At 40.9% G+C, this 13,889-nt stretch overlaps 1 protein-coding gene across 3 annotated transcripts in view; it reads right to left on the bottom strand.

Annotated features, from left to right (window-relative positions):
• Positions 1–13,889, bottom strand: part of PEPD (peptidase D) — a 145,978-nt gene that overhangs the window by 95,229 nt on the left and 36,860 nt on the right. For all 3 annotated transcript variants that reach the window (XM_086847814.1, XM_086847815.1, XM_086847816.1), the window contains 2 exons: positions 10,598–10,673; positions 9,159–9,205 (listed from right to left, as the gene is read on the bottom strand). In XM_086847814.1, coding sequence (XP_086703940.1) covers positions 9,159–9,205; positions 10,598–10,673 — 123 coding nt within the window. The remainder of the gene's footprint in view (positions 1–9,158; positions 9,206–10,597; positions 10,674–13,889) is intronic.

The following is a 13,889-nucleotide window of genomic DNA, read 5'->3' as shown; positions in this document are numbered from 1 at the left end:
TCAATTCACTCTGCATCCAACCTGCACGAGCCCCATCAGGAGAGGCTTGGGCACAGCACTGAGTTAAGCAGCATCAGGCAGCTCCAGCCCAATTTTGTCTTCACCAAGGCATGCAGACTGCGACTTAAAAGACAGCAATTCTACCTTTCAGTTGTTTATAAAGAAAAGCTTTTTAAAAAAAAATCCTGGCTCAAACATAAAATAATGCAAATACAAGCTAAATTTTTTTATTCTTGCCAGCAGGAATGAAAACATTCTGTTAGAGGTACTGAGGGTTAAACTTTTTTTTGACATTCATAATATTCAGTGCTGGAAAAAAAAAATCTCAGCAAAGAGTAATTGCTCCCACAGGGACCAATCCATGGGTCACAGTTTTTTGCACTTGATGGCAACGGAGCCTTGACTGAGATTTTCTGTAAGACCCAGATTTAAGCTTGCAGCATAATCACAATGTTTGCCCTAGCTCCAGAAGCTGAGCTAAAGCACCACTTCTACAGTGTAATTATTCTACATATGTTCCAAAAACCCATGGGGAAATTTTATTATTCAGAAGAATAAATAGGGTAAAAATAAATGGTTTTTAATTTTAGCCAGTTTTTAAACTCCTTATGAATTTTCATTTTTCTTATGCAAGTTTAAGTCCATGGGAGAAAGGATTTGCCTTGAAGAAATAATTAAACTTTCATCTTCAGTTACGCTTCTTAGCAAATACACAGCCACCCACATAGCACACAACGCATAAGTGCTGTTCAGTGACAGAGTGCCAACATAACCACTAATGCCTCATAATCTCCCTTTCAGTTTCAAATTGAATATTTAAAGTTTGAACTTGTGTTCAACAACCCAGAGCAAGCAGAAATGCAGTGAGGGCTTAGGTTAAAAGGGCGTTGGTGTCCCAGCATAGAGCTTAATTTGCCCTCAATAGATTTTTGAATACTTGAACTGTTCTGAGAGGAAAAGGCAGTAATTTGTCATTTGGGATATGCAAACCTGCTACCTTAAGGATAATAAAAGATTATAGCGCTCAATTTATGATGACAATGTCTGGACCAAATTTAGTCAGGTGCAGGAAAGTCAGAATTTTTAAGGGAAGGAAAGTTGAGGAAGCTTCCCCAGAGCTCAGCTTTAGGCTGGTCCTGGTTACCATCTTTACTGATCATCTGGATGTGGGGATTGAGAGCACCCTCAGTAAATTTGCAGAGGCCCAGTTGGGTGGGAGTGTGGATCTGCTGGAGGATGGGAAGGCTCTGCAGTGAGACTTGCACAGACTCAATCAGTGGGCCAAGGACAATGGCCTGAGGTTCCACAAGGCCAGGTGCCACATCCTGAGGGTCACCAGACACCTCAGAGTGAGCCAGAGTGTGCCCAAGGGGGCAAGAGGCCACGGGCACCTGGCCTGTATCAGCACCAGTGTGCGCAGCAGGAGCAGGGCAGTGCCGGCCCCTCCGTGCTGGGCACTGGTGAGGCCCCACCTCGAGTGCTGTGCCCAGCTCTGGGCCCCTCATGAAAAACAACATTGAGGGGCTGGAGTGTGTCCAGAGAAGGGCAGTAAGGCTCATGAAAGGCTGAGAAAATGTCCCATGAGGAGCAGTAGAGGGAGCTGGGTTTGGTCAGTCTGGAGAAGAGAAGGTTCAGAGCTCACTCTTCCCAAGCCCCTGACAGGAGGGAGCTGGGGCTGGTCTCTGCCGCCCTGCTACAGTCAGAGGACAGGAGGAAACGGCCTCAAGCTGAGATGGGGAGACTCAGACTAGGCATCATAAAAATACTTTTCACTGTTTGGGTGGTGGAATCAATAGTTTGCTCAGGAAGAAGGTGGAGTCACCACCCCTGGAGGTGGTTAAGAGGAATCTGGATTTGGCACTGGGAAATGCTGTAGTGGTGTAAGGTTTATGGTGGTGCTGCTGGGTTGATGGCTGGGCTTGATCTTTAAGGCCTCTTCCAACCTTGATTCTGTGATTACATATCATCCTGTAATGACAACCCTGATCTTGCATATTTCAAAACTGCTGATAATGTACACACTCAAAATACCACCTGCCAAAATAGCACACAATTCTGTAGTACACAACAGAAAACCAAACAAAAATCAAACAAACAAAAGAGCCATCCCAATAGACATTAGAAATGCTGATTAATAAGCTGTAAGGTGTCACTTGTACACTATGATGATGAGGATGCTCTAAGAACAAATTTGGAAAAGAATTTATGCAGCAGGCATGCCAGCAGCAAGGAACAAATTCTGTTCTTTTTCTTTCCATGTGTATAAAATAGCTTTAATTTTCAGGTTAGTGTGTGATATCATGACATTAATGGACAGTCTTGGTATTCTACCCATTTCCTTCAAGTTGAGCTTCTGGTCTCTGATCATTACCATGAGCAATTCTGTTTATCAAAAGATGGCCAACAAACACAAAGTTCTCATCTCTCTGTTTCCTCAGTAATTAGCAAAAAATATTGAGGTAAACCTTACAATGCAGATAAAGCCTCACATATGGTAGAATCTTTACTTTTGACTTGTCTGAACAAGCATGAACAAAATCCACATCAAATAATAATTTCAGCCTGCTGTCTTTTACAATGAGTTTCATTTCACATATCTCCAATCTTAGCTTGTCATTAGCAATGTTAATTAGTTCACTATCTCAATACCACACTAGAGTCAGTAAAAACTGAGATCACTGCTAATTTGAGAAGAAAGCTTGTTCTTTCTTTAATACAGTAATAGTCACTGCGGTGACTAATAGTAAGTCACTGTAGAAAACATCCATAGAATTAATAATGCTTGCAACTTTCAGTTAAAAAATTAAAATAAAAATGCTACTACTTTTTAATTTCCAAAAAGATAATCAAAGGATCATTATGAATTATCACATTCACTATATTACTAACCCTGTGAGGACATACAGTGACACAGCATTCAAAGTTGGGTTATCTCTTGCTATGGCACGAGCCAAGTTCTGGATGCACACCTGTGGTGTACATCCTGCCACAGCTCTCTTTCTGATGGCAACCAATTTCCAATACCAGCATGGTAATTCTTCTTTGGCATCTCTGTGATGATAGAGGGGCTTATTTTAAATCTCTCACATGGTCCAGGTTCACAGGTTTTTTGTAGAAGGTAAAACTCGATTATGTGGAATTTCAATCACAAGAGGGGCCTGTGCAATTAAACATTACTTTTGTACCAGGAGGTGACTGAAAGAACATCTGAGCTTCCCCCAGGATCTCCTGGAAAAGGAAAATGCTGAGAGGTTACTGGGAATGTACTGAAACTGCTCTGCTGCCTCCCAGCAGCTAATGGAGTCCATCACCAACCACCACGAACATACTGACCAGAGCAACTGGAAATGGGTGTATGTTTTCCAGGGCTGGGGCAGCTGAAACTTCTGCAGTGGATTTACATCTCCTAAAGCAGATGAGGTGCTGAGACAGGAGGTCTCCATGCTCACAGGTAATCCTCCCCCCCATTTCTGCTGAGTCGAGTGTGCACACATTTGCAATTGTGCAATGTCACAGAAGAGAAACAATGCTCAGGGGTTTTCTAAAGCAATTTTTCAATTTAGATTTATTTAAAGACTATTTACAACCTTATTTCAGCTGGATTAGGAAATGAGTGGTGACAGCCTAATTTAAAACATCAAAGGACCAGCTGTATGCAGGGAAGGTGGGCAGGAGGGGAAGGCTGCAGGAAGTGTCTCTCTGAATCCAGTTGCTCTTCCAGGAAAACACATTATATCTGACTTCCCTCTGGGCACTGAACACATGAGACTCAGCAGCTCAAACCAAGCAATTAGCAGGTATCCAGCATTTGCTGTCAGAGCTGTCTGCATTAAGCTGCCTACCCAGCTCTGGACACCATAAATTATTTCATATCAGCATTTTTAGGAAGTCCTGGATAACCACTGCTGCCCCTAACATGGGCACAGGTACAAAACCACTGGCTCAGCTCCTTCCCTGCCAGCCCCAGTGCATCCACATGGAACAGAAGCTCCCGGGCTGCTGCCTACTGAGGATCTCTTGCTAAAAACAGATTGTGGCTGATCCACTTCTTCCTTCAACCCTTGTGCTAGAACTAGATACACAGACAAATAAATAATATCAGGTACAGGGTCATCTTACACCAAACCAGCATCCAGACTGCAGTCTCCCTTCCCACCACACAAGGAACAAAGGAATGAGGATTAGTGGATTGCACTGGGGTTTTTAAAATGCAGGGAAAGGTCACCTTCCACCTCTCTCTCCATTTCTCATGCATTTAAAGGTTTTAAAACTAACCTTTTGATAGCAGCACTCTACATTTAAAAACACATCACCTCTAATTGCAAGGCAGTTTGGGAAATAAGGCAGCCAAGCCATTTGCAGGCTGCACAGCACTGTTAAAACAAAAATAAAACAAAAGAAAAACAAAAAGCAAAAAAAACTAAACCAAAAAAACCCAAAAAACAAAAAATAAAAATAAAAAAAAGGAAAAGAAAAAGACATAAAAGATGTATCAATAACTGAGCACTGACATGCTGACTGACATGCTGCTTGAGACTTAACAGAGTGCTGGTCTGCAGTTTAATAAAAATACACAAATACCAGTGAGGGTCATGATACAATTCAACACCATTCCCATGCCAAGGAGCAACTCTAAAAGATTCACCTGGGTATTTTTGTCAGCTGCAGTGGGCATTCTTATTTACTATCTATGTACAGTTATGTGAAGGACTTAATTGAGTTAAAATTCTATCCAGTGTCATTAAAAAAACCTCAAGTATTTCTGAAGATCATTTGCAGCAGATGTCAGTGACTTTTTGAAAAAAACATTCAAAGAGCAAAATCATGAGGAAATGGTAAGTGGCAAATACTGATTAGCTAAAATCATCAGCATTTCACTAAAAGGAAATACCCAAAGGAAAATAAAATTATTCTGGTTATTTTCTCTCTTTTTAGTGAAATAACATGTGTGTTTTATTGTCAGTTTGTTCCACTGGAGCAGAGGAGAGAGAGAAAAATGAAAGATGAGAGCCATAATCTGTGAAAGTACTCTCAGACTTCCCCAGATAGTGAAATTTAACACTGACAGATACAAAAGCAACTCATCTCAGAGCCCAGGCTCTGCTCTGGAATCAGGGACAGCGCTGAAAAGAATAGGGATAAAGAACTTTTATCAGCCTCAGCTGGTAAGAGAGGCAAAGTGTAAAAATAGTCTGTAAGCATTGTAAACCAACAAGAAAAAAACCTCTATAGCTGCTTTCTTGCCATTTTATTCCCCAAATTATTGCCGTTATAGCAGAGCAGAGTTTAAATTTAGTATTAACTGCTACAAAATCCCCACAATTATTTCCCCTCACAACAAAGAATTTTTTCCTAATATCCCATCTAGCCCTCTGTCACTTTGAAGCCATTCCCCCTTTGTCTTGTCCCTGCAGCCCTTGGCAATTGTCTCTGTCCAGCTTTGCTGCAGCTCCTTCAGGCCCTGCAAGGCCACCCTGAGCTCAGCCCAAAGCTTCTCCTGTGCAGGTGAACAATGGCAGCTGTGGCAGCCTTTCCTGCCAGCAGAGCTGCTCCATCCCTCTGCTCATCCTGGAGCCTCCTCTGGGCTCTCTGCAGCAGCTCCAGCTCCTTGCTGTGCTGGGCCCAGGCTGGGGCAGCTCTGCAGGTGGGGTCTCACCTGAGGCCCAGAGGGGCACCATCCCCTCCCCTGCTGCCCTCGCTGGCTGCTCTGTGCACTAGCTACTGTCCCCTGTGCACTAGCCACTGCTCTCTGTGCACTAGCCACTGCCTCCTATACACTAGCCACTGCTCTCTGTGCACTAGCCACTGCCCCCTGTACACTAGCCACTGTCCCCTGTACACTAGCCACTGTCCCCTGTGCACTAGCCACTGCCCCCTATACACTAACCACTGCTCTCTGTGCACTAGCCACTGTCCCCTGTGCACTAGCCACTGCCCCCTATACACTAGCCACTGCTCTCTGTGCACTAGCCACTGTCCCCTGTGCACTAGCCACTGTCCCCTGTGCACTAGCCACTGTCCCCTGTGCACTAGCCCCTGCTGCTCTGTTATAAAAGGCTCCACTCTGCAGGATCAGGAGCCGGGTTTTGGGCACTACAATCACAGTTATCTGCATGGCAACCCCCAGGTGCTCCCATGTTCAGCAGCCACAGAGGTTTCAGAGACAGTCACATAATCCAGGGGGTGTTGGACAAGGGAATGGGTGTTCAGGGCTGGTTTTGCTGCCTGTGATAAATACATCATCACTTAATGAACTCAGGACTGTGCACACACTCCTATCACACTGACACAAACAAAAGGGTTATTAATTCATTGTACTGTACCTGTGAAGCTTTTAGCAAACAAACAAGGCATGCAAAAGCTGCTTTCAAAGGACTGAATCTCTGGGAATATGGGGTGGGATTTATGGGAATGGCTAAATTTTAATGCCATTTTTATATGCAGGTAGCAACTGTACCTAAGGAACACTCTCATAGAACCATGTGTCCACATTAGGTTAGGATCTCCAGCATGAACTTCAGGCCTGAATAAATGATGCTCTCTTTAACACAACTTTAGTGTTGGACAGTCTTATTCTGATATTTTGGACATTTGGTAACAACAGCACCTTCAGTGCTATTAAGAAAAGGATAAACCCCCACAAAAATGTGCAATGCATGCAACAGCTGTGTGTCCAGAACTCGTGATGCAGAAGTCACTCACCCAATGCTACAGCACACACTTTCACATCATTCCCCAGTCAAAATGACATTCCAAGTAGCCATCCCAAACTTAAAAATGTTCTTTCTAATAAAAAGGGAACAAAAGAGGAAATACACACAAGATTCCACACTTCATTTGGTAAACAATACATAGATGAAATATAGAAATTGATGAACACTGATCTAGAGAAGTTATCTCCAGGCCTTCAGAGCACTCTGAAACAGATAACTGTAGGTCCTAATTAGTACTTTCAGTGTATTTATATATACACACAAAACATCTCTGTCTATAGAGGCACACTTAAACAACTTTGCTGAAATCACAGATTTTATTCACACACTTCTCAAGCTGAAGAGATCTTTTTTACCATTTTACCATATTTTTAACAGTATATTCGCTACAGAGCAGTTTCATAATTAAAAGCCATTAATTAAAGAAGATTAATTAAATATGAGATAAGCACAAATACTAAACAAACTGCTTCAGAGAAAGCCCAGAATCTGACCTACCAAAATGACTATATGCAATTATACATGCTGTGAATTACTGTTTGTAGATAATTGCCTTGGCTGTCTCCTTAAAGTCAACCGACCACGCATTAAAGTTAAATAATATCAAACCAGAAAAGAAGTCAGGGCTGACTGGAGTTGCAGTTAAATGCACTTATTTTTTATATATCTCAGCATTAACACATTACTGGTTCAAAATCATTTACCAGTGTTTAGCCAAATGGACAAAGAAAGGCAACACTTTGGTCTTAGATCCAGCAACAGAAAATTTTAATTGCTTTTGGGATCTCTGCCATTATTCTTCCTAGCAGACAGAAGAATAGCAGACAGCATTTAAATTTTTAGGGCCCTTTCCCCCTAAAGGAACGAGTGCAGGGATGAATTCCACCAGTAAAAGAAACTGAAATTCTAATTATAGTCTCCAAGGCAGACATAGTAGAGCAGTCTGCCAAGACCTCTTTCATTAGCTAAATACCTGCAAACTCTTTCAAGAGGTGTAATCCATCAAGATGTATGGAAGAATAGAAGGCAATTTTAAGTAGGTGTACTAGCTGCTTAATTTATTTCTTTATTTTCAATTGAAAGACACAAATAATCTTTTCAAAGGGTTGATGTGTATGGAAGGAGCTAGCCAGGGAAGAATGAAAGTCCTGGAGAAAAAAGGTAATATACCATGTAGACTTACAGAAGACTGCTTATATACATAGTTGTTGTATGACATTTAAATCAAACTGCCAGGATCATGACATTCAAAAGCACCTGAGAAAAAATTCTGCTCTAGGGAAATTTTTGATTGCTAATGACTTTCAGAGCCAAAATTTGATTATCAGCATGTACAGCATGGTCAGTGAGTAAAATTAACACAAAGAAAGTTCATAAATAAAGTTAAGGACAGAATGCAAACAATATATTCTTTTTTCCCTGTCACCTGCTGGTATATGTAAATGCAATTTGAGGCACTGAAAAGTTATAGGCATGAGCCTATAGTATCTGCAGAAATTTAAACTGCTTAAATGTAACATTAGTTTCTCCACGTTACATATGTTCTAAGGTCTTTTGAGCTACCTTGAAATCCTAATGACAAATATTGTGATGTCTTTATAGTCCCTGCCCTGGGTGCTGCTCTAGCCTACTTAGAAGCCTTTGAAAAATTACTGCCAAGAAAGAACAGTAACTGACATATGACTGCTATTTTCTATTTCTTCATTATGCAAATACTTTGAAAATTGAAAATACCATGTACAAGCTAAAAATAAATGGACTTGATGATCAAAACCGTGCTTTATATGATAAATGCTGATGCTTTCATGTAAATGTTGATTCAAGAGAGGAGGCAGTGTTTTCCTTAGATCTAGACACATCATCAGTGTCTCAGTTAGGACCAGCCAAACCCCTCTTGGATGTACAGCACGTTCTCCTCAACATAAGAGATGTCTGCTGCTTTCTTATTGACTTCTCAGCAGCTGTAGAACACTCACCACACGTGTGAGCTGAGCTCCTTGTGCAGGCTAAGCACAGGTACTGCTGCCTTGGAATTGCAGGCAAAATATAATTGAACACAGCCTTTCCTAAGACTCTTAAACACCCACTCATGCAGTCTTCTAAGCATAACCAGACTAAAGGCAATGTTTAACCATAAACACCATTTTATTGGATGGCTTCAAACAATGAAAACAGCTATTTCATCAAGCTTCTGTAAATTACTGTAACTCCAGGAAGAGAGATATGCTACACTTAACCAAAAAATAATCACCCCTCATCAAATGCATGTTTGAAACAGATGAAGTACCACCTCAAAATAACAAAGTAATGCTTACAATGGCCTTAAAACACCAATGAACTCTCAGTTTCAACTGAATCCATGCTATTGCATTGTCTCAGCTATTGTTTTTCCCCCTAGTACAGAGATATTATCTTTTCTATTATAATTAGTGTAAGAACTCTTACCTCTCCATCTCGTATTCTTTCATTCCTACTTTTACGGCCTTCATTACCTGTAAGATACATATTAGCATGGGACCATCACAGTGGGAGGGAGTCTCATATTTATAAATTTACAACTTGTGACTATCTCCAGAGAAACCTATATTACAAAAATATCATCTGTACTTCATTTAAATTTACATCAGTAGATGCATTTTAAAACTACACTGGAATCAAACCCTTTAATCTTTAAAAATGCCTGCAGTCTCCAGCAATAAAGCAAGTTTAATTGCCAAACTACCATATCCTAATGAAGTGCAGCTCATCAAAATGCCAGTGTTCAGTTGTGAAAGCTGTGGTGAACATGGCAGCAAGACCTTTTGTTCTACTTAGGCAAAACAAAGCTATGAACTGGATTATCCTACAATGGGAGAGTCTCTCATATACTTTGAGATCTGAATCAACAGAAAACTACTAGAATTACTGCTGGTTTACAAGTCTTAAATCTGATCCTTGTTCTCAGATTTGCTAAGAAAGTTTTACTCCCGTGTCTGTTTCCGTATTGCAGAAGTTCTAGGCAGCTGCTCTACAGAAAACAGTACTCTCAGATGTGATAAGATTATTCAAAGATGATGAAAAACCAAGGAGTACGAATGCAAAATGACTATCCTTTGAATTTTCAATTTTACAACATTCATTTTAAAACATTCTTACTTCATAGTTTGGATATCTGAGGAGCAGGAGCCAAGACAACATCTGAGCCAGTGACCTCATCAGCTACTTTTACCTAAGCTCCCTCTGCTCATCACCACTCTCAGAGCCCAGGGGCAGATCTGCATCACTCTGTGGAGTACAGCACTGACACCCAAGTTGATTTTATCATCACCACCAGCAGAGGAGTGCAGCTCCCCTGGTGCAGTGCCAGGTCCAACCTGAGCAGCCCTGCTGAGAGCCTGGACCTGTCATTGTCACACTGGCAGCCACAGAACAGCAGGGCTCAGCACTGCCCCAGGGACAAACCCAGCTCTGAGGAGCACCCTGAGGAATCCCTTCCCTGTCCTACACTGTGCATGGAAAGTCTTCCCCAGCCCACCAGGACCTGGGCACAGTTACCTGCTAGTTCAACTTTTCAGAGCTGCACATGGGCCTGACTAATCATGATCTTCTCTTTCTCCATTGTTACACAGGTATTTGTGCACACAGAACAGACAGACTGCAAGCAGGTCACCTTCTGCTGAGGTGAGCTACCCACACTTCATTTCTCACACATCACAAACACACCAGTGAGTTCAAGGACAATGCAAGGTATATTACTGGGCTGTAATAGGAGGGATATTATCCTCTTATTTCTATCCAGCCTTTCCATTATTTTATTACTAAGCAATTCTGGGTTGCTGGGGACATTTTCTGAGTACCACTGCTACACTAAGAGCAAAAATTATTAACGGTAAAGGATCCATTACCTCTTTATGAGCTTCACTGGAGATTTTATTGGTGTAGCGCAGAACTTCCAACTCCATGTCTGTCTTAATGACACGACTTAAAGAGAAGAACAACAGATAGCATGTTAGACTGCAACTTCACAGCTAAAGAATGCAAAATGAAAAAGCCCTGAAAATAATATGCATCACCTATAATAAGATTAGATCAAGTACACCTCAAGAGCAAACACCTATTACAGTATTCATGACAGCAAAGTATTGTTGGCATTGATTCAGCATTAGCAAAACAATCTCACAAAGGGAAGTCACAAGAATTTCAAACATCATCCTGCCCTATTTAATACTTACAAACAAGTGGTTCAACCACTTTTTTCAGCTCATTCTACAATACATTAGAAACAAAACCAATGCAATTCTGCATTTACCATAACTCTAACAACAATTCAAATGGAACATTTCTACAAGCATGCTTGATTTCACTTCAAACTCAATTTAAAACTATTTTGCATATTTAAATTCCCAGAGTTCCAGAATTTCTGTTCAGCACAATCCCAACTCCCACCTATTTGCAAAAGGTGGGCAGGGGGTGGTGCAAAAAAACACTATTTTTGTTTGGTATTAAAAAACTCAAACCATGAAATTCAGAAACCACAGCAGCAGTAATTAAAGCTGTGGTGTCCATTCTTTCACATGCTTCCAAAGGAAGATAAAAAACATAAAACCCCAAACAAACCAATGCCCTAAAAACCCCATTTTACTGTTTGTGCCTAACAAGATACTGAATTCACGTATGTTTATGTGCCTTGATACTCTCCTCTGAACTCATGTCAAAAATACACTGTTTAACTCTTCTCTGCATGTATTTCTATCATGTATTTCAAATAAAAGCAGCTATTGAGTGTGACATGCTCAGTAAAGCAGACACAGTTCCATAACCTCTATTAAACACCACGTACTCCTTCCACTGTTACACAAACTGAATTCCTAGTATTTTTCATGCCCATCTCAAAGGCAGCTGTGAAGTACATACTTACTGTTTACAAAGTACAGAACTACATCTATTGAATTGCATGAAAATATTTCAATCACATTTTCAAGCTGCACTCCAGGGTTTGCAGCAGTTACAAAGAACCATAACTGTTATACTTTGAAACTGCCACCAAGACCCCTCTTTTTATTGTTACATGCTCCTCCTCACACTGCTGTAGAAAACTATTTACTGTATTTCTGCTCTGTAGTTTGTTTTATTGAGTCCAGAAACAGGTTTCTCAGCCATCAGTGCCTCTGATGTGAGATTACAGCATCTCCCACAGATGGTGCTTTACTACAGCACAGCCACTCCCTTCCAAACACAACTCTTATGGCAAGAGTAAAGGTACCTTTGTTAAATCCTGATCTTGATCAAAATGCTTCTACAAACAGAAACACTGCAGAGGGGAGTGGATTGGCTTTCTAAGTCAAATGGAATATGACACAAAATAATCACTGTGCAATTGAGAATGAGAAGTACAAGGTTTTAAAATGCACACCCGGGTGAAGAAATTACACTGGGATGGTAAAATCTGCTGACCATGAGTGAGGAAATAAACTTCCACTCCTGTCTTTCAGCCAAGACATAAAAAAGAGTGGCTCAAATATATTCCAGTTAGAATGAGGCAGCAAAGGCTTATAGATTTTTAAATTTTTTTTTTTAAAAAAATCCTGTTCTTTGGAAGACTGCATGTGCTAGCAGGATAATTTAATACTTGTTTGATGTGCCCTTATATTACTTTCAGTATACAGTACATATCCATGATCTGCAATTGCCAAAAAAATAGGTTGTTTCATAATTCAGTTGTCTAATCTCTTTGTTGGAATCTGCTAGTAATAAAAGTCAGTAACTGCTCCACAGCAAGTGCAGAGAGTGTTAGAAACCATTTCCCTTGACTTTTCCTTGACTTGGGCCAAAGACTTCAAGATCAGGGTATTTGTATTAGATCACAAAATTCTCAGGTATCTCTTCATATATAGAAATTCATGCTCAGCCTCAGACTATTTATGCAATGCAACCCCTTCATGTACACAAGGTCAGGCACTGAAATACTTTACAGAAAATCATTCTGAGACCAAAAAAACAAAACCCAACCCCCAGGAGGAAGAAGAGGGAGGATGTACAGTTGTGCAGTGAACAGAATCAGCTTCACCCTACACCAGACACTGGGCTCCTGTGCTAGGCTGGTATGGTTGGTGGAGTTCCCACAGAATGTCTGGGTGGTAGAAAAGCCTGTATTTCACCACCTTCTCACCCTTCTGACACTGCAAAAAGCAGCATCCCCCCAAGGCAGGTTTACAGCAGTGCTTGGCACTTCAGGGCAATCATGCCATAGTCTCATGATGTTTTCCCCCACTTCCAAAATAAGGATAGGAAGAAAATCCCACCTTTTTTCATGAATGTGAACTTCAACATTCTATTAAAAACAGCTCTTGGATCAGTTACAGCCTCTGCATAAACGCATTAATATTATAATTGGAACAAATAATGATCCAGTCTCTGGCTAATGCAATTGCCACAATGTCCAGATTCCACATGTAAAGCACTCCTCAGATTAGCAGGGGGGCCACTAAGTGCAATCTAGTTGAAATACAGGCACAAGTCTGACTGTCAGGACTGACCTAAAACTTTCATATTTCCCCTCCCTCATTTTACCAGTGTAAAAACATTTCTTCTTCTTCATTCTCCTTTTATACTCATTTTCTGCTTTTATTTTCACTTAGCCATATGAGCAGCTGGTCTTTTCACACATGTCAGTCATCCAACAGGACAGAGAAACTTTAATATAAAGAAGCAGCATTTCAACCCTGAAAGTGCATTTGGGCATTTTAAATGTCTGGATACCAAATTACATGTATGACCTAATCAAGTGCTCAAGAGCATACAGAATTTGAGGCTGTTATGAGGCTGAAACTCACGTAACTGTATTTTCCTAAAGCAGTGCTCTCAAAGATACATAAATTGGTTCTCTATGTGCATTCTGCAGCTCTGATAATGCTGCCAGAAGTATTTGTTTCCAGTTATCAGATCAGTGTTTCATCAGCTGGCTTGTTTTGCTGCTTTTTAGTGCATGTGTGCATCCTTAATGTCTCCTTTCTGTGATATACATGGAAAACACCTGGGAATGTCCACTCCTCCTTTTCCTTCTGGAAATATTAGATTTACAGACCACCTAATAGGTAAGGATTATGTCTGTGTGGGCAGACTTCACAGGCCTGCCTTATTTTTACCCTTTCTCACCTTTGCTGTTACCTTTCCACATTTTATTTACAGAAATTTCTC

The sequence above is a fragment of the Cyanistes caeruleus genome, chromosome 12, assembly GCF_971803275.1.
Source record: "Cyanistes caeruleus chromosome 12, bCyaCae1.hap1.1, whole genome shotgun sequence".
NCBI classification, from domain to species: domain Eukaryota; kingdom Metazoa; phylum Chordata; class Aves; order Passeriformes; family Paridae; genus Cyanistes; species Cyanistes caeruleus.
This window is presented reverse-complemented; position numbering and strand designations above follow the sequence as displayed.